Source organism: Dermochelys coriacea, chromosome 16 (assembly GCF_009764565.3).
Source record: "Dermochelys coriacea isolate rDerCor1 chromosome 16, rDerCor1.pri.v4, whole genome shotgun sequence".
NCBI classification, from domain to species: Eukaryota; Metazoa; Chordata; order Testudines; family Dermochelyidae; genus Dermochelys; species Dermochelys coriacea.
The window spans coordinates 13,346,019-13,365,151 of NC_050083.1; the positions used below are offsets into that span (position 1 = coordinate 13,346,019).

The window sequence follows — 19,133 nt, forward strand, 5'->3', positions numbered from 1 at the left end:
AAATTGCAGAACTACTAACTGTAGTAAGCAACCTATCACTGAAATCAGCCTCTGTACCAAATGATTGGACGCTAACTAATGTAACACCAATTTTTTTTAAAGTAAGGGCTCCAGAGGAGATCCTGGCAATTGCAGGCTGGTGAGCCCAACTTCAGTACCAAGCTAATTCTGCCAATTTGACAAACATTACTTGTCAGGGAAGAGTCACAGCTTTGGGGAGGCATGACTTCCCTTTACAAATCTATTAGAATTCTTTGAGGGAGTCAATGAGCACATGGATGCAGGTGATCCTATCACTATAGCGTACTTGGACCTTCAGAAAGCCTTTGACAAGGTCCCTCACCAAAGGCTCTTAAGGAAACTAAGGTTTGGTTACACTACAGCTTAAATTGACAAATTATGTCTCAGGAATGTGCATTAGTCACCCCCCCAGTGATAATTTATGCTGATATAAGCGTCAGTGTGGACAGCCCTATGTTAGCAGGAGATATATTCTCCCACTAATATAGCTACCGCCACTTGCATGGGCTGGAGTAATTAAGCTGTCAGGAGACAGCCTAAGTAGCCATAGGAATAAGAGGTAAGGTCCTCTCATGGATCAGTAACTGGTTGACTAATAGGAAACAGGGTAGGAATAAATGGTCAGTTTTCACAATGGAGGGAAGATGAACAGTGGGGTTCCCCCAACCCCCAGGATCTGTACTGGAACCTGTGCTGTTCAACATATTTATAAGTGATCTGGAAAATGGGGGTGAACAGCGAAATAGCAGTGTGCGCCAACAATACAAAATTATTCAAGATAGTGTAGTCCAAAGCAGATGGCAAGGGTCTCAAAACTGGGTGGATGGGCAACAAAATGCCAAATTAAATTAAAAAAAGGCACACTGGAAAGAGAATTACATCTATACATACAGAATAATGGGTCAAAAGCTAAAAAGTATTTTAGGAACTACTAGGAAAGGAACAGGAACAAGACAAAATATCATGCCACTATATAAATTCATGGTGCACTCACACCTGACTATTATGTCTAATCCTGGTCGCCCCATCCAAAAAAAAGGGGATCGTGGAACTGGAAAGGTTCAGAGAAGGGCAACAAATGTGATTCAAGGGTATGGAATAGCTTCTGAATGAGGAGACTAAAAGTATTAGGGCTGTTCATCTTAAGAGTGCTAACTCTCTGGGGGAGGGGGAAGATTACTGAAATTATAAAATGATTCACAGTACAAAAACCAGGGGTCACCTAATTTAATGCAAACAAGAGAAAGTACTTTTTCCTACACAATGCACAACTAACCTGTTGAATGCATTGCCAAGGGATGTTGTGATGGTCAAAAGTATAACTGGGCTCAAAAAAATAAGATGGACAAGTTCATGGAAGATAGGTCCATCAATGGCTATTAGCCAAGATGGTCAGTGATGCAGCCGCATGCTTGGGGCAGCCCAAAATCTCTGACTACCAGAAATCAGGAATGAGTCATTTCATAATTGCTCTGTTCTGTACGCTCCTTCTCAAGCTCTGGGATTGGCCAATGTCGGACAGGAGACTGGGCAAGACGGATCATGGTATGACCCAGTACAGCAGCTCTTACATTCATGCTCAGTGCAAGACCAAGTCATGTTCAGCACCATTTCAGTTAGATGCTCTTGGTGCCTGTGTGTACTAACAGCTATTCCAGAATCCACAGTTAATACATGATTAACATGAACAGAGAAGATGAAGAGCTTTCCTGGTTGTATCATCTAGGGCATCTTACTTACATTTCTCCTCTGGAGCTGCAGGCATGGAAAGGAAAGCAAAAAGTCATTCTGCAGCAGACCACCTGGTCAAGTCAGACTGCACTGGCTATTAGCCAAGGAATACCCCTCACCCCCACCCCACAGCCAGCTCTCCAGCAGTTGCTCTGACAGTGCATGCAGCATATACAGAATATATAGAAGCTCACTGCATGGGTACAGAAGTTAGACTTCAGTGGAAAACAGTTCTACTTGCAATCCAAAGAGCTACTAATTCAAAGTGGCTCCAAGTTGCTTATAGGTCCATTTAGAAAGGTGAACCCTGAAATTAAACACATAATAAAACCACCTCCCTTTGGGCCTAGGCAGCATGATCATGATTCCCCATTATAAAGGTTGCTCAGAGGAGCTCTCCCAGAAATAAAGCTTTAAGGGCCTGATTTTTAAACCTAACCTCAGGTTTGTGTGTGGGTGCAGAGATGGAGAATGCCAAGACCAGGAAATGATGCCTCAGAGGCAAGGAGGCCCCATCCCATACCTGCCCAACTGCTTCTGCAGGTCCAGCATGTACTGGTAGCCCTGAGCATAGTAGGTAGTCTGAGATTCTACAAACTCATGAAGACAGCGAAGGTGATTCACCTGAAGGGAGAAGACAGATTGTCAGCTTGTCTGTTTGTGATCTGGAGCCAAGGTGCAGCGGCACAGAGGAACCCCTCCCTACAGACAGACATTTCCAGTATAGGGAAGTGGAAGCAGAGACGCATGGGCAGCAAGGTGCAGGATAGTATTTAAGATTTGATCAAGAGGTGTTTTTGAACAGAGGCTTCCATCTAGGAGTTTGGGACTCGGTAGGAACAAGTGGATGGGGCCTCTTCAACTGGAGCCTGTGCCTTGTGCTCTAGCCAACTGAGCACAGGGTTAGGAGCCCAGCTAGTTAGTCCCCACAGCTCAAATTACTCCCTCTAGATAATAGGAAGAGCCAGGCTTCTCCACCTTGGCGAAGTGCATTGACACCTGCAGAGCTGTATGTGCCAGGTAGAATTTGGTTATTTTTATAGCACAATGTACAGGTCTCATTATACCCCTGACTTGAGCACTCTAGGTTTGCACTAAGGCCTCAGTTTACCCCATGAACTTGGGCATCACATTTGGGTTCCTCCCAACCCTCTACAGAGAGGCTCAGCATCATCCCAGTATCCTTCTAGAAGGACACTATTGGTCATCGGTCTCAGACCACTTGCCCCTTGGGAACTCACATGTGTGCTGCTGATCCCCTCCAGCAGGAGGCGCGTCACTTCTGCCTGCCGATCAAAGTCAGTCTGGGCCACCCGGAGCTCATGTTCTGCCTGCAAGACAATGAGAGCATGAGGTGTTTCCTGGGCTGCAGAGAGGAAGGCTGAGTCCAGCTTCCTCTCTCTCCTGGAACTAGCTGGACACCAGCTATAGACTCTTCCTGTCACCCGAAGGAGAGAAGTAGGGACACATTTACAGGTGGCTACTGATGAAATGCCTCCTTTTGTGGAGCCTGACATCAGATGCATTGATCCTGGCATGCAGCGGTGCAGAGCGCCCCTGGACTCCCTGGGAGCCGTGCTTGCTCAGCACTCTAAACACCTGGCTTATGGCAGTGGTGGGACTGGGCTTCCAAGAGTCAATGGCCACTCTTGAAAGCTAGGTCCCAAGCCTCCAGCAGAGTCTGCAATGCAGGTTTATAGCCCATCACCTCCTAGATCAGGTCTTCCCCAGGACAGTGGCAACCTGGAGGCCATGGAGACTAATCCATGATGGGAAGCAGAGCAGGTGGTGTAACCCTCCCACCCCACTGAAGTCAGAGCATGGGCAGGCCTTATGGATCTTGAAGCATCCAGAGGGCCAGTCCTCCACTAACCCCCACCCCATTGTCTATGGTAGAAGAGCTCCACTTAGAATTGGACAGCCAGTGCATCTCCATGGAGAGGGTCACTATATGGAAGGGCACCTGGCAGGGGATGCGGCTACTGAGAGAATCTCTCAGTTCTGCTCCTTCTGCCCCCAACCTAAGCCTAGAGAACCACAGGGATGGAGGGGTTTCCACAGCCCAGCTGGGAGGAGGGTCTTACTCTAAAATTGCCCAAGAACTGCTGGGGGGGAGTGTTTAATGGGTAACTAAGAATTTAACACTAGTCAGACTCCAGAGACTTCCAGGGAACTGCTCTGAGCTCATGTTAGCACATGAGCTACAAGAGACAACTCTGCAGCAGAGGCACTGGGAGGAAACACCCACTCACCAGCACTGCTGCCCATGTGGGAGGAGAGATTGTACAATTAGAAGAGGGCTTTAAATGTAAAGGCCAAAGCCCTGCCAGGCAGAGTGATTAATATGCAAAATCAGAGCCATAATTGGCCTTGCAGACAGCACACTTGCAAATTAATGGGTGGTTTGCAATGCGGGAACCATGCCCAAACAGATATTGCGAAAATAGCATTCAGTGCAACTAGTGCAGGCGGAGGGTTTGTTTTGGGGCTGGGGTGAGGGGAGGACATACCTTGATAGGAGAGAAGTGGCGCACGCTAGCAAAGAAAATGTGTATTCTCACCCAGGAGGAGTCTTTGTGAGCTTCGACAGTGCTACCTGGGCCATGGCCAGTTTCCTCTTAGGGCTTGAGGACATAGGGAAATTGACCAGAATAGCTCTATGCTTACACTATTTTGGAACAGACCCCCTTTCCCCTTCCTCCCCCCCTCCCCCAAGTAAGTGTCCACAGAGGGAGATATTGCAGGATAGTTCTGCTGGTCAGTTTCTCTACTTAGTCAAGCCCTTAATAGGTTTTTTAATAGCTTGAGGCTGGAGCTCAGTAGTATTTCCTAGGATGGGTCACCTCCTCCAAAAGAAGTCCAGTGTTTATACATGCAAATCAAGCTTGGTTTTAAACCAGAAAGCTTGCTGGATCCAAGGCAGTGGGCCACAGTGTTACTCTCTAGCACAGGGGTTCTCAAACTGGGGGTCACAAGTTATTACATGGGGGTTTGCGAGCTGTCAGCCTCCACCCCAAACAATGGTGTTAAATATGTAAAAAAAGTGTTTAATTTATAGGGGGTCCACACAGGCTTGCTGTGTGAATGGGGTCACCAGTACAAAAAGTTTGAGAACCACTAGCACAATGTGGGTTAGAGTACTCCAACAAATGCTCTTTAAAGAAGACTGGTCTCTATTTTAAGCCAACCAGATTCAGAGGATGCAAGAAACTGTTCAAAGGAAGAGATTTAGGGAAAAAAATTAAGATTTGAGGGAGCATCAGCAGTGGTGTATTATGCACCTGCAGTGAGACCTTTGGGAAGTTGGCTATAGACAGCTGAGCATTCTGCCAGGCAACCCTGGCTCCATTCCCATTGGGCAGAGCCAGGGATTTTGTTGGCAGGCAGAGGTGACAAATCATGCCACATAAGCCACAGAGTTTGCTCTCACACCCAGCGATTGCGGCCAGCAACAGGGGCTGTGTGTGTGTGTGGGGGGGTGTCTTTTCCCATCCAAGATCTGGTGATATCTTGGGGACATCCTGACCTGGCTCCACACCAGCATGTTTGCCTAGAGATCTGAGGAACATTAAGAGTTTTATCATATAGGGAAAGTTAGGGGGCTAGTAGCTAGTTCATATTTTGGTGCTGAACATGACCAGTTACATGTGTCTAATGGAAGAGACCAGTGGCCCTGATTGGTACCAGGTGTGGTGCAAAGGAATTATTAACACTCCTCCTGCACAATTCTACCAATGCATTTCAGCCCTAACCAGCTTGTTCAGTCTGCTCTCTAGAGGATGCGATCATAGCAGGCCAGGCTCCCTAGCCATTTGGGGCTCTGGACACATTCACTAGGGATTAGGTTAAAAATGCAGAGATAAACAAGAGCACTCTGGATGCCAAGAGATGAAGTATCACCACTTTAGATACCTACCTAGAACAGAAGGTCTGTGACCATGCTCAGATCTCTATTCAGCACCCTACCATTCCGAGGCCCTATACAAGAAGGTCAATACCCAAGTATGTGCGGTCACATACCTGCCGCATCTCTGCCTTTTTAGATTGTGCATTTATGCTGCTGAATATACAAAAGGAGCAATTCTGGTTTATTGTCCTGGCTTGGGGGGGCATGTATGTGTCTCCTACACAGAACCATCTTTACTCTGAGCCAGAGTATTTCCCCTCACTTTTCTGTGCCAGACCAAAAACTTCTCATAAAAGGACCATCTAGGGTGTTTGTGGGAATTCCTTCCTCTTGGTTACTTCAGTCTAGACTCAAAGCTCCTTGTCAAACTCAATGCCTCCACAACAAATAGAAGAGATGGCTCTTAACGGTGCTTGTATATTGAAGTGGGAGGAGTTTGTGCTGCAGAAAAAGAGCTGAACTTACCATTATAGTGCAGTGGCTCAGCTGCTAGCATGGCAGCCCAGGGAGCACCCAAGACGGCCTTGTATTATACAAAGGGAGCCTAATTTTTCCAGATGCTGAGGCCTTATTTGGCAAGGCAAATGGGCAGGACCTGGAGAGGTGTAGATGTGGTCAAATTGCTTCCTCTCCATTCCTACTAGCAGTAGAGTTAGCTTGTTATAGTTTTCTTCATGACCTCCCCATTTAACCCCAGTGGGAGGCACCCAGGGGGCAGAGCTAACATCTCTGCTTTCAGCCTGCAAAGATCAGTAAGACACCCTTGATCAAGCACCCCCTCCACATTTGGAGGAAGAAATCTGCAGTATGTGCGTTCTGCCTCCCTTCCCACTCATTAACATTTCCAGCACTTTTTTTGCCTGTGTACTTACTTTTTCCACCTCGTCGCTCCAGAGCTGGTGGGGCCACAGAGCAACAGGAAAGGAGATCAGTGTTGGAGACTTCAAGAAGCACTCGGCAACAGCAATTGGTGGGGATACTTCAAAGATGCAGCAGGCTACCTCCAGGAACAAGCCAGCCCTTCACCCAGCAGCAGCAGCCTTCTGCCCCAGACAGGACACCTCCTTCCTCAAGGAGCCCATTTTGCACTCTCCTACCTCCCCTGACCCATATCCTCAAACTCAGGAGATGTCTAACACATGGAAGATAGTCAGGAATCAATGTGTTGAATTCATAACCCACCTTATTCTGGATTTCCTGTGTGGATGCTCTTATTGCAGAGAATCTCAGACTAGACTACATTAAACCAGAACAATTTAACAAGACTAGCTTTCCAGAATGACTCCTCATGTAGCCAAGCCTTAATGTGACTCAGAGGAATCCTCGTAGTTGTGTACAGCACCTAGTGCTATGGGGCTCCTAGACAGGGAGTGGGCTTCTACAACACAAGTATGAAATAAGCCCTGGACAGAACAGAATGCAAGAGCTGGGATGGGCAGAGGTGGAGGGATGGATAGAGTGAAGATCTCTGAACAGCAAGGTCAGAATAGCTCTACAATGCAATGATCTGCACCCCTGAAGCTAAGGTGGGGCAGGAGTTGGAGAGCTTCTTCCAGAATGCTGGTGGGAGTAGGGGGGCATGGATGTAAAACTGAGCAAGGTCTGCAGTGAGACAGGGCTAGTGCAGACAATTCACTGTGGCCTGAGGGGAGCATGTGCAGCCAAGTGAGTGGTTGTGACAGTTTAAAGGAGTCCCTCACCTTATTGATCTATAGCTTGGGAGAACAGGAAAAGCTACATGGAATCCAGGCTGGTCCGAGGTTCTGGCTAGTTCAAAGCATTCCATGGGGTGGGGGGCAGATATGGGTGTTTGTAGCCAAGCTTGTCCTTCATAGGAGGAAGGCAACATTGAAACCCAGCTCCCTTCCCAGGCCTGCTGGAGCTTGCAGCTTTGCCTCTGTCAGAGGAAGAGGCTTGCCCACTCCTGGCAGGAGTCATCTCCCATCCTCCCCACTAACTCCTGGGGCAGGGTAGCAAAGTCAGCTGCTCTGGGATCTGGCTTGGAGGCATGAAACATAACAGTCAACACAAAACAAAAAACACAGCAACAGGAGAGGGAAGAGACCAGGCAGAAAAACATATTGATCTACCCCAGAGGGTCCTTGGCCTTGTCTTTCCTCATGGTGAGGAGTTTCCCGCTCCAGCACAGCCACACATATTACTATTGACTAATAGGGAGGGGTGATACCAAGGGAGCTGAGACAAGAACTGCAGCAAGCTGGGAGAAGGGTCTAGGGGCCTGGAAGCCAGAAGGCTGAGCTCCAGCCTGGTAAAGCCTGAGATACTGAACTGGGACCTAGTTCTGGGGACTCCCTACCTAGGAGTGTGACTGAACTGGGGCTGGGGCATGGAAGACCAGTGTGTAATGACTCCAAAAAAAATGGGACCCCAGGAGGGGAATGTTGTAATTACTCATGGACTGAGTTCATGGGCCCTAATGAAAGAAATTAGCAGCAGCTGGCCCTATTAGGATGCAGCACACTCCTCCTGGCATTTGCTTAAGCTTGACCACCCATAACATTACCTTGATGTAGAGGAATTTTAAGTTACTTTTGTAGCTACACTGTATGCTGTCACCACTTAAAATTTCCTGGTCAAAAAGTCCCAAATCCTCCTGATGTAGAAGTGAAGACCCTTTTACAGAAAGACTTGGGCTAGAGTGGCATTTCCAGCAGTAGAGGGCCTATGATTCAAAACTGCTATCTTTGTATCTATCCAGTAGAAGGTAGTGGTACACGCGTACTAGCCCATCTCACGATAATACCCTGCATTGAAAGCCAGAGCTGTTTGTGGACAGTGAGTGACTCCAGAAATTTGACAGCTCCATGGGGCTCCAGTGCCCTGTTCTAGCACTCCAGTCTCAGACACAGGTTTGTCCATTGCTTCAAGTATGTGCTCTCCCTCCCTTCTAACCCTATGTATTAGTGCACTAGTCACCAGTGCTAGTCTTTAATCCAGCTTTGTGCTGCCTAAACCAGCCCTGGAGAGCTTCCCCCACCCCATACTTGGGGGGGGGGGGAAAATCAAGCCCTATTCCAATAGCCATATGCTCTCATCCCAACCCTGGCAGCCACAGAAGACAGTGGGGGGGGGGGCCAGGGCAGAGTCCATGTGTGGACCTCATGCAGGCTGTTAAAGCAACACAGGGAAGACTAGCAAATACTCTTTAAAAGGCTTCTATCAAAAGGCAGTAGATGGAAATCCAACTCTAGCACACATACATCAGTACAGGGCTTATGACATTTGTTTAGCCTTGTGGAGCACACATCTTCTGCCTCATGAGGTTTCCACAAGCACCAGCCCTCCCTTCCACAGGGTTTAGGTGGAGATCCCCTACCTAATGGGAAGTATTATTCTAAGCAGGAATTCATGGGTTAATATTCTCATTCTCCTATGAGATCTGTCCAGCTAGAAACAGCTACTTGCTCAGGAGAGGCAGTGATAGATCTCAGATTTGTGCTGCTCTTAGTAGGGAAGGTCTGACCTCTCCACCCCACCCATATACTATGTAAGTGTACCACTGCCCTTCACCAGATAGAATCTCTGCCATTTGCTCACGGTTTTGAGGAGCCCAACTGGCTGAGCTTGTGAAGTTACCCAATTAGGACCCTGTACTTCTCTGGAGTGTAAGAGTTCCAAGCAGGTGTGTGGCTGTAGGCAGTAATGCATTTCAAAATGTCTCAGCAAGGCACCAGATCCCTCCAGCGCCATTATGGGCAACGAGTGGCACAGGGCTGATAAGAGACCAGGAGAGGCAGAATGCAGTGCTACCTTAACCTTTCTACCCCCTCCCACACGGAGGGACAGCTCAGCTGTTTCAGCAGAAAACTCCAACTGACGTTCTCAGAAGCCTAGCTGGAGCCCAAGGAATGCTCCTTCGGGCTATGCAATAGGTTTTCCTTAGAGCCTGTCCTAGGGGTACAGAGCATGGTGGGAGTAGCCAAGCCAGCATCCTCCAAGAAGGGAGACCTGATCCATTGGAGTGCAGATTATTCTGCAGTCTAACAGAGCAAGGGAGAAAAGAGCTAAGGAGCAGCCTACACAGCTCTCAGGACACAGCTGAGAGACTAGGGGTATGGTAGCCTAGTTATTAACTAAAGTTTTCCCTAGGCACATCCCTTTGGAGGATCAGATGGGAGGAGGTCATCCAGGACCTTTGTATGCCTCTCTCCCCCAAATAAAGCCATAGACTTTTAAAGTCTGAGTCCAGCTCTGTCCAAGTTGCATCTGGCTTGCCCAGAATGTCTGCAGTTTAGAGTCATGAGAAACTGGGAACATGCTGACTTATTTGCTCATGCACAAAAACCAATCTTGTTACCTTCTGGAGACAACAATCCCCCCCTCCAGAGAGGAGGGGGAGAAAAATGCAAGATTAGCTGCTACAACTGCAGGAGTGAAAGGGTTATCAGGTCACAAACATTAGAGGTGCATGGGAATTCGGCCTAGAAAAGATGCAGAGTGACAGCACAAAGAGTTCCTTCCCCACTGGGATGCCAGGCCTTTTGGGATGGATGCTGGTATTCCAAGCTGGCTAGAGAAGCCTCTAGTTACTAAGGTGGCCCTGTCTGCACTGGGCAGGAAAGCTCAATTAGCATCTTTCCAGCTAGCCAGGGTGGACTAAGCCTTCCTAGAGGTACCACCCAGTATCCCTGCTCAGTGCAGGCAGGGGCCAAAGTGGCACTTCCTCTCCATCCACCTTCTTGTTGCTGCCAGCTGAGGCTACTAGTTGCAGAATAAAATGCCACAAGCACTTGCATACACACAGAACAAGCAGCCAGAGCCCTATCACTGCAACAAGCACTTCATGGAATAGAGACACTTGCCAACCAACTCACTGGGCTAGGAGTGAGTATGGGCAAGGCCCATGTACAATTCCACTAATAGGCAAATACAAAAGAAAAATCCTGTAGGAGGAGTTTTGATTTGACATAGTACAGAGTTTACGACCAAGCCTTCTATTACTTCAATTCCCAGGGCACACTAGTCTCAGACCTGGTCTTTTAAATGGATTGAGCTGCTCACTGCAGAGCTAGTTCTGTGCAGTGCTGAGCATGTTGTGGATAAGTCAATGGAGTTGCATCAGAGAGGAGTTTGACCTGAGCTTTGAGGTGGGGAGGAATTCTAATGGGCCAATGCCATGATTAGGCATTGCAAGCCAAATCTGCAGTTAGAGTCTAATCTCTGGCTGCAAGTCATGGAAATCTAAGACACGGATAGGTTGTGTCTTCCAAGAGTCTTGGCTTCTCAAGTCTCTGGTCTGCAGAAGCACAGGGCATGCTCCAGTATTTTGATCTGATCAGAGATGCCCAAATGCTAGTAAGGAGCTAGTCCTGTTTTGCCCTCTGCTCTCCAGTACCCAAGCTAGTTTTAATCACAATGGAGGTATTTTGATTACAAGTCTCACCCTTCACCAAGGGAGCCAGAGCTGTGAATTGATTGGAAGTGCCACTCTAGAGGAGAAAGGAGAAATCTGCAGCAATTGCTCACTCAGTCTCTTCCATAACAGATTCTTAGCTGGACAGTTACTGAATTGGCCTATTGGAAACAATGTTGCACCAGCATCACGATCTAAAAAGGTCAGGGCAGATTCCCTGTGGTACCAACACTGATGTTTCAGCCCAGCCACTTCTCCCCAGTTTGGGTATTGCATATTAGATATGCTGAACTAACAGCTGCTAAATCACTCCCATGGGGCTGTGGTTTGCTTATGCATTGGGCTTCCCCATTTTGGGCCTACACAACCTGTCCTCCAACCTCCCAGTCCCAGGTCACTCCAAGGCTGACAGGGCATCAGTGTTGTTTCACAAGTGGTTCAGAAAGCGAGACAGTCACCAAGTTTTCAACATTTTAACAAGAGATTGGATATCATGCAATGGGGAGCCTTGAGCAAAGCGCTGGACACTGATGGTTCAGCCACACTTGATGCAACATGCTAGAGAGGCAGTGGGCAACTCATCCACTCCCAGCTCAACTTGATGTTGTCATCTAGCCACCAAGATCTCCCACCAGCCAGGGACTCCTGATGTGGGGGAACCAAATCAGTGAGAGAGTTTTGAGGCCATTTCTCTTCCACTTCAAAGACAAAGGCCTTGTACTGTTGGCTTGCCATCTCTTGTACCACAGGTAGTAAACAAGCATTAGGAGTGGGTTTGTAGGATTACTCCTTGCTTGATCAATTTAACTAGAAGCCTTCTGAACTTCAGTATGCTGGTGGCAGTCCTGATCTGGTCAGGGAGCCACATACACTATACTCCACCAGGGCAGCAACCTTGCATTAGCCCCACATGGATGGAATAGTCCATGGGGGGGAGGGAGGAAGCCAGCTCACAAAGGACTATATTCCTCCCTCTCTCCAGTTCCTGGAGATGCAACCAAAACACTGGTAGAGGATTCCCCATTTGGGCTGGGAAAGAACAAAGAGGGCCAGTAAAATATTCAGCTGCCAGTCACTGACACTATCTCCACCCACAACTTTCTGCCTTAGCCATCAAGCTTTATCTGCAGCACATCTCTGCTCCCACCACTAAGGGCAACAGTCAGGTATGAAGGAAGGAAGGAATCCTGGGCAGCCCATTTCACATTAAAATGTTGAAAACAGCATAATGCTGGGTCAGAGTTGAAATTGGGTTGGGAGAGAGGTTAGAACGTAGATGTCTAGAAGAGCAGGTGATCTTACCGCTGATGCGCTGGCGGAGAGAATGTAATTACGAGGTCTAGTCTCCTGAAAGTCAGGCACAGCCTAGGGAGGGGGGGGGAATAGAGTTTCATGTACAAAATCATGCAGAAGAGTCAATGGAAATCAGTCCTCCCTATGAATGGGGAAAAGGGCTGGCAGTGCCCTGAACGTTAGCTCCTAAAATAGTGGAGGACACATTTGAGGTCTCCTAGAGGGCTGTGGGGTGTGAGGTAGCCTGACAACTATGCCTTTGCTGCAAGACAGACAATTAAAAGCTTCCAGCTGAATTGAGGGCCTTGCATACACCAGGCTCATTTGTCAATTAAGTGACCAGTTACAGATCCATTTACACCAACAAGTCAAACCAGAGTCGGAGTGCTTTGAGCCTAGCCCTAGACATGAAGGCCATTTGTTCCTGGTCTGGCTGACTAATGTGGGAGGATTTTAAATGGTCTTGCTGGACCTACAGTGAAGATTCAAAACACAATTCCAAGCCCAGTGCATATAGGGCCTTAGCATCTCTTGTACTGACTCCAAGGTTCCTTCTCACCTGCAACCTATGGATTCACATGTTACGAAGGATGAATATGCAGCTAGTTCAGCCACAGAATGGGGGTATGAGGAAACTCATAACTGGGCAGAGTCTGCTCTAGTGTCCTGCATTATGTTCATGAGGAAGTGCACTTACTCTATCCATGATATTGTTAGCATGCACCATGTGGAGACATGGCCTCATCTACCAGCTCCATTCCCTCCAGGGTCTATTTCTGCCAGAGGCACCAAACCTCTCTTCATTGTGCTCACATCTCTGGTATTAGCACCTTGAGACCCATGCTTTTAGTGGGAAGGAAGGATACACAAATCAGCCCTCCACCTCCACCACATCAAAACCTCCTAAGAATCCCACCTTCATTGTGCACAGGAGCATATCTGGTCCATCGCCTTGCTGGCAGAGGCTCTATTCAGTAGCATTTGCAAACTCTCTACCTGTACTTTATGGAAGTGGGTGGGGAGAATAACCAAGCCATCTTTGGCCATAGCTGGACCCCTGCTACTGAGACAGTAGGACAGGAAGATTAAACTGCAGATTCTTCCCTTGTGGGAATGTGGAAGATGCCCAAGAGATGACCATTTCATGCCCTATATACCATGTTCTCATTAGCCACTTCAGCATCACAGAGCAGCTGTAGTTTGGATTGGGGTGGAAGGCACAATGTATCCAAGACTATTAAACTGAAGGCCATAGCAAGAGCAGCTGGCTCTAATGGATTGAGTGATCCGATGAAGTGAGCTGTAGCTCACGAAAGCTTATGCTCTAATAAATTTGTTAGTCTCCAAGGTGCCACAAGTACTCCTTTTCTTTCTTTGAGTGATGTCAGTTACTCCAATATAAGCTCCTCAATTTCTGATTTGCACAAGCATAACAGATCAGAATATGGCCCAGCAAGTTTTGATCATGCAGCAAGCTGGTGTGCGACAGTCATATGATCCAACATTTCTAACCCCAGCCAGATCTCTAGTTCTCTGGGCCAAGTACATCCCACCCATGCTAGTCTTTTTACTGCACACTCAGCTCGACTTAAATGAATTGGCCCAATTTGCTCAATTAGCAGCACCACTGAGCAGATGCACAACTCCATGAGATGCAAGGGCCGATTCAATACACAAGAGGATGCAGCCAGCCTCTCGTCAATAAGGGATTTTATCTCATGGGTTTTATGGGGGTGAGAACAACCTAAGCTGAAGGGGGTAACAATTAAAACAACCAAAACCAAGAAATAAATTAGCTGATTAGGTGTTTGAGCAGGGCACAGCTGACCAAATCCACACTCCCACTGGCCAGATGTGAAAGTTAGGAGGTGCTCCTCTCCAGAAGACCAAGTTTCTTATGCCTCAGTTTTCTGGGTAAAGAAGCCAAGTTGAAAAGATCTCCCCCCACCCTCCATGGCCATCCCTTTGTCTCCAGGATAGCTTCCTTGGACTCCCAGAATTGGTCTTTCAGCACATGGTATGGAGGAGTCAAGCAGCTATCATGCCCCTGTACACTGGCAGGGTTCATTTGCAAGCAGTGATCAAAAGGGAGCATGAAGACTGGATGAATGCTCTTCTCCCCCACATCCCAATGTTGTGGTGGGGAAAAAAGAGGGTAGAGCTCTAGAGCTTAAGAAGGGACAGTACAGCACTGCAGACCAAGTTCAACCACCACCCATCATTGTTTAATTTTTAGATCCTTCTTTCCCCAAGGAGGGAGACTTGTTCTCCAACCCCACACTCAATGTGGAGCCAGAGGTAAGAGCCACAGTCATGTTTGTACATGGGACTCAGCCTCCTTTGAACACTGCTCACAAGAGGCTTTAATGGAAACTGACTACACACTCCTGGAGGGGCTGTAGAGAACCAGGAGGTTTCCATTGTTTTTTGGGCACCCTTTTGTCAGGCAGCCACAAGCCCAGACTGCTGCTGGACGCAGGAGTGGAGTGGTTTTTAAATGGGAGAGGGACAATGAGAGGCACTAAGGAAAGAAGTCACAGCACTATTAACACAGTTAATACTCACATCTCCCTCACACTGAGCAAAAAATTACAGAAAAACAAAAACAAAGGTTAGTGAACAAAAACACCATCAACATCAAAGACAAGCAAGAGCCCCACAAAGATTAGAAGGGACACAAGCCAACCCATGAGACAGAACAGCAACTCTGATTCGGGGATACCAGCTTCAGAGGTTCAGCACCAAGAGAAAACAAAAGCTGAGGGGAACAAAGTGGACACGCACAAGATCTGCACTATCCAGAGGGGGACATTAGCACGAAGTTGGGAGGGAGAGGAGTTATCCAGGAAGGGTTGTTTGACAGTGGACTTCAGGTCAGGTTTTAAACATGTTTATCAACCTGACTGCACTAGAACCAATTGCTAGTTAATGTACATTTAAAACTGGACTAGAATCCAGAGACAACATATCCCATGTTGGCACTTTCTGCCCACCTACTACAAGGGCCTTGCACACAATAGTGACAGCCACAATAAGAAAGCACAGAACCCTACCTGGACTCAGCCGAGCTATGGGAAATCAGTCTCCATAAACTGGGCTGGATAAGAGGATTCTTAACTATGCTAGTAACCAAGGTGGCCACCTGGGTCAGGATTGCTCATCTACAAGAGACGACGAGTTATGTTCCCAGGAAGCAGGGTTATGCATGTGCATTTCTAGGGTTGAGGGTACTTGGGACTCAAGCTCAATACCCCAGCAACAAGGTTTGTGATCTCCTGTAATGTGGTTTGTTGTAGCTGTAGCACGTAAGGGCAGATGCCTGACCAAAAGTAGCCCTACCAGAGCATGGATTACTGCTATACACCAGCAGAGCCCTGGACAAAGCCTAAGCCAAAGTCTTTTAGGGCACTGAGCTACTGAGTCATTGTCCAGAACTTGTGCTGCCTGTACAACTGAAGAGAGGAAGGAAGGTCTAATTCTGCTCCAAGAGAACAAGGCAGGAAAAGAGAAGGGGTTAGCATTTGCTGACTAGTAATCAATAGCTTTGGGCATCATGAGCTGGATGGGGTGTGAGTAGAAGGATGGGGAAGTGACAGACTTTCCACCATACTCGTATCTGAATTTGGACCCATACCAGTATTCCCCATTTACCTCTTTGAAACCAAGATCATGTCCCTCACCCCACCCCCTGCATGTCTTCACATGGGGAAATTGGCGTTTCTGAAAGTTGTATATCTGGGAGAACAAGAGTCACCTTAAGTGGTAGTGGGGAGATGGAGGGCAAGTTTTCATGCAATCTCAGATATTCCATGTTGGGTGGAACCACAAACTTGGTGACTAAACAATCTGCAGAGCAAGAGGAGCTGGCTTCAGTTAGGGTATTGATAGCCTCAGGACTAGAGGATGTGTTCAAAACCACCTTACCCAGGGGACTATAGAGCACATGTGTTCTCAAGTGTTAGAACTGGGACAGACCTGTTGACTGAATGCCTTTGATATTACCATAGCTACCCATGCTCCTCAGTTAGAGGAGGCCACCCAACAGGAACCAATGCTGGAAAGAGGGAAGTAAAAGTCCCTAGGACATAAGTATCTGGGACATGTGGAGAAGCCAAATCAAACCTAGCTGCATTGATGGCTGGCATGATGGGTCAGGCCAGGACACCCATTCTGGTATTTTGTAGCAGGAAAGAGCCAGACTGGGTGACAAGGATTCCAGCTTGTTCTGACTGTGGCCATTAGTTCACTGGGTAGAGCTTGAAGCCTCACTGCAAGACTGAAGGCTTGAAGTTGTGTGTGGGGCATATCCATGTGTCCACTTTTAACTTTGGCTCTATTGCAGATCTGTTGATCAGGATATTCTGAGGGGCCACCTACAGCTGCATCTGCACTAGCTTTTCCTTCCTATTTCCCCAACATGGCACTACTGCTTGGGCTGCTCTAGCAAAGAGCATTTGTGTAGTCAGCACCCTGGTGTTTTAGCCATCATGTGACCCAGGTGCAGGCACAGGCATCTGGTCAGAAGAACATTTGTTGGAGATTCTCTCCAATTGCTTCCATAGTTCAGTCTGAGTTCAAGAGTCCGAACAAGACCCCCTGCACTCCAGTGACTGGACCTGGAGTTTGAGTGGTATTTGTCAAGCCCTTCCCTTCTGTTTCTGTAACTAGAGATTCTTGAACTAAGAAAAATTTACCAGCTAATTCCCAAGCCAGAGTGGAGCAGCCAGCCTGCATTTTTTTCCCCCCCAGCTAGATTATCAGTGCCAAGAGAGACTGCCAGCAGTCTCATCAGCAAGCGAAGCAGACACGACTTGGGAAGCCCAGGGAGCAGCTATCAAGAGGCGCAAGTACAGTCACTTTCCTGACTGTGCTTCACATGCTCCTTATTGGTGGAGCCCAGGGCAGGCTAGAACTTGCAGGTGGAATGCTGCTCTTAGTTTTGAGCCCTCATTTGAGATTCCAGGACTCCTGCAGGCTCCCAGTAAAATTTACAGTTAATCCCCACCTCCCCAGTGCTTTCAGTTGATTTTCTAGGGGAGAGCCCCAGATTCAGCTTGGAGTCCTTATTTTCTTACTGGAATTTTACAAGCCTTCTGACAGGACAGTGTCTCTGGTTACTGGCACAAGCTTCAAAGAGCAGTCCAGGAGTGCTTAGAGGCAATCCCTCAGAACAGCTGGGAACCTGGGTCAGCTAATCAGACAGCAGGGTTTCCTCAAGGACCAGACTAGACACTCACCATTTCCAAAGCTCCCCAGCACAGCTGTGCCCATGAACCATGTCTCCCCTGCAGACAACAGGTGCTGTACAGCCAGTGCCTCACCATGCTGAGTTGTTCCCTTCCCCCACTTGTGGGAAAGTCATCCATACCCCTACCAGATGCAGTACTGACAGAAGAGCAGGCAGTACAGACCAACTCTGGGTCATGAGAGCACTTGGCACTCCCTCTCACATGAGGGCCAAGCCCTGGTGTACAGAAAGGAGGAAAGGAATTACAGGAGAAATTACCGATGCTTTTGCCTCAGCAGCCTTGGCTTTCTTCAATCTGGCCTTGCAGGCATCCAGATCCAGACGGCGGTTCTCCAGGATCCTCCTCTCTTTCTAGAAAAGGAGCAGAGGGACAAATAAGGAACAATGTGCTTAGAAATGATCTTTCCTGCCTATGAGAGAGTGTGAGAAGCCACCTAGGAATCAAGCTGATTTGTTTGGCAGCAAGAAAGGTAACAGCAGATGCACTGGCACCATTGGTAGGAGCTCTGGATAAGGCTAAAGGACCAACCTTTGAGAGCAAGAAGCAGCTTCTGGTCTGGCCAGCCTGGCTATAAAGGGTTAATTTATTGTCCTATCATCCCCACAAGGGAGGCAAGTAGCCCCATTCCTCCCTTCCCACACACAAATGAGTGAAGCCAGTGGGAGAACTGGGATTAGAACTCCTGAGTTTGTAGTTCTTATTCCCCTACCCTGACAGGGTTGGAGGGGTGGGGGAGTCCTCTGGCCTTGTTTTCACCCTTCTCCCCAGTTTCCTGAAAGGGAAGAATGAATGTAGAGACACTCTTCCCTCCTCCCCACCATTAGTCAGCTCCCCCTTCCTCTCCTACTCACAGAGATAGTTCGCCAGTCCCCTTCCAGGAAGCTGCGCAGAGGATTCAGGAAGTTGATGGAGGCAGAGTGCATAAAATCACGTTCGGCTCCCCCTAGGCGCTTTTGGGTCTCTCCAACTTTGAGTAGGGTCTTCCCTGCAAGTTGCCAGAGCCCAGATGGGAGAGGCATTAGCTTCAGCAGGTATTGGATTAACACTATGCCTTAGCCTTATCCTAGTTGCCCAGCATGTTTAGGTTAGGATGCTCTCACACAGTACATTGTTCAGGTGTGTACACTGTGGATCAACTGTGCTAGCTGGCACCTAAACCAGGTGGTTATGGCTCACTGCTTGCTGACAGCCAAGCCAATCCTAGCCTAGCCAAGGAGGGGGCAGGATGTTCAGTCAGTGCTCACTGTGATCTGTGACAGCTGAAAGTTAGAAGAGAAAGTCAATGTTTGATTTCAGAGTCTATGAACCTAAAAAGCAGTTGGGTCCCTCCAGTAGGCTTAGGGTTCTCTGTTGGCTTTGAGGCAGAAAGATGTGTTATTGTGTGTTTTGACATTAACACATCAGGGCTTCTGGCTAATGCTACAGGATAGCAAATGCCAAAGTACAGAGTTTGAGTTAGCATCCCCATCCCCCACAAAGGAAAAAACAACAGTTTTTTAAAAGAACTGTGCATGGTTCCCTTCAGGGTTTGAGCCTTTAAGGCTTACAGTTTCAAGCC

General features: G+C 47.9%; 1 protein-coding gene across 8 annotated transcripts in view; it reads right to left on the reverse strand.

The window, feature by feature from the left end:
* Positions 1 to 19,133, reverse strand: part of SH3GLB2 (SH3 domain containing GRB2 like, endophilin B2) — a 38,974-nt gene that overhangs the window by 3,863 nt on the left and 15,978 nt on the right. The window contains exons 4-10 of one of the 8 annotated variants that reach the window (XM_038374407.2): positions 18,427 to 18,560; positions 17,833 to 17,925; positions 12,336 to 12,398; positions 6,532 to 6,555; positions 2,994 to 3,083; positions 2,276 to 2,376; positions 1,762 to 1,776 (exon numbers count right to left, since the gene is read on the reverse strand). In XM_038374407.2, coding sequence (XP_038230335.1) covers positions 1,762 to 1,776; positions 2,276 to 2,376; positions 2,994 to 3,083; positions 6,532 to 6,555; positions 12,336 to 12,398; positions 17,833 to 17,925; positions 18,427 to 18,560 — 520 coding nt within the window. The remainder of the gene's footprint in view (positions 1 to 1,761; positions 1,777 to 2,275; positions 2,377 to 2,993; positions 3,084 to 6,531; positions 6,556 to 12,335; positions 12,399 to 17,832; positions 17,926 to 18,426; positions 18,561 to 19,133) is intronic. The other 7 variants (XM_038374408.2, XM_038374409.2, XM_038374411.2 and 4 more) reach the window with 7 other exon arrangements.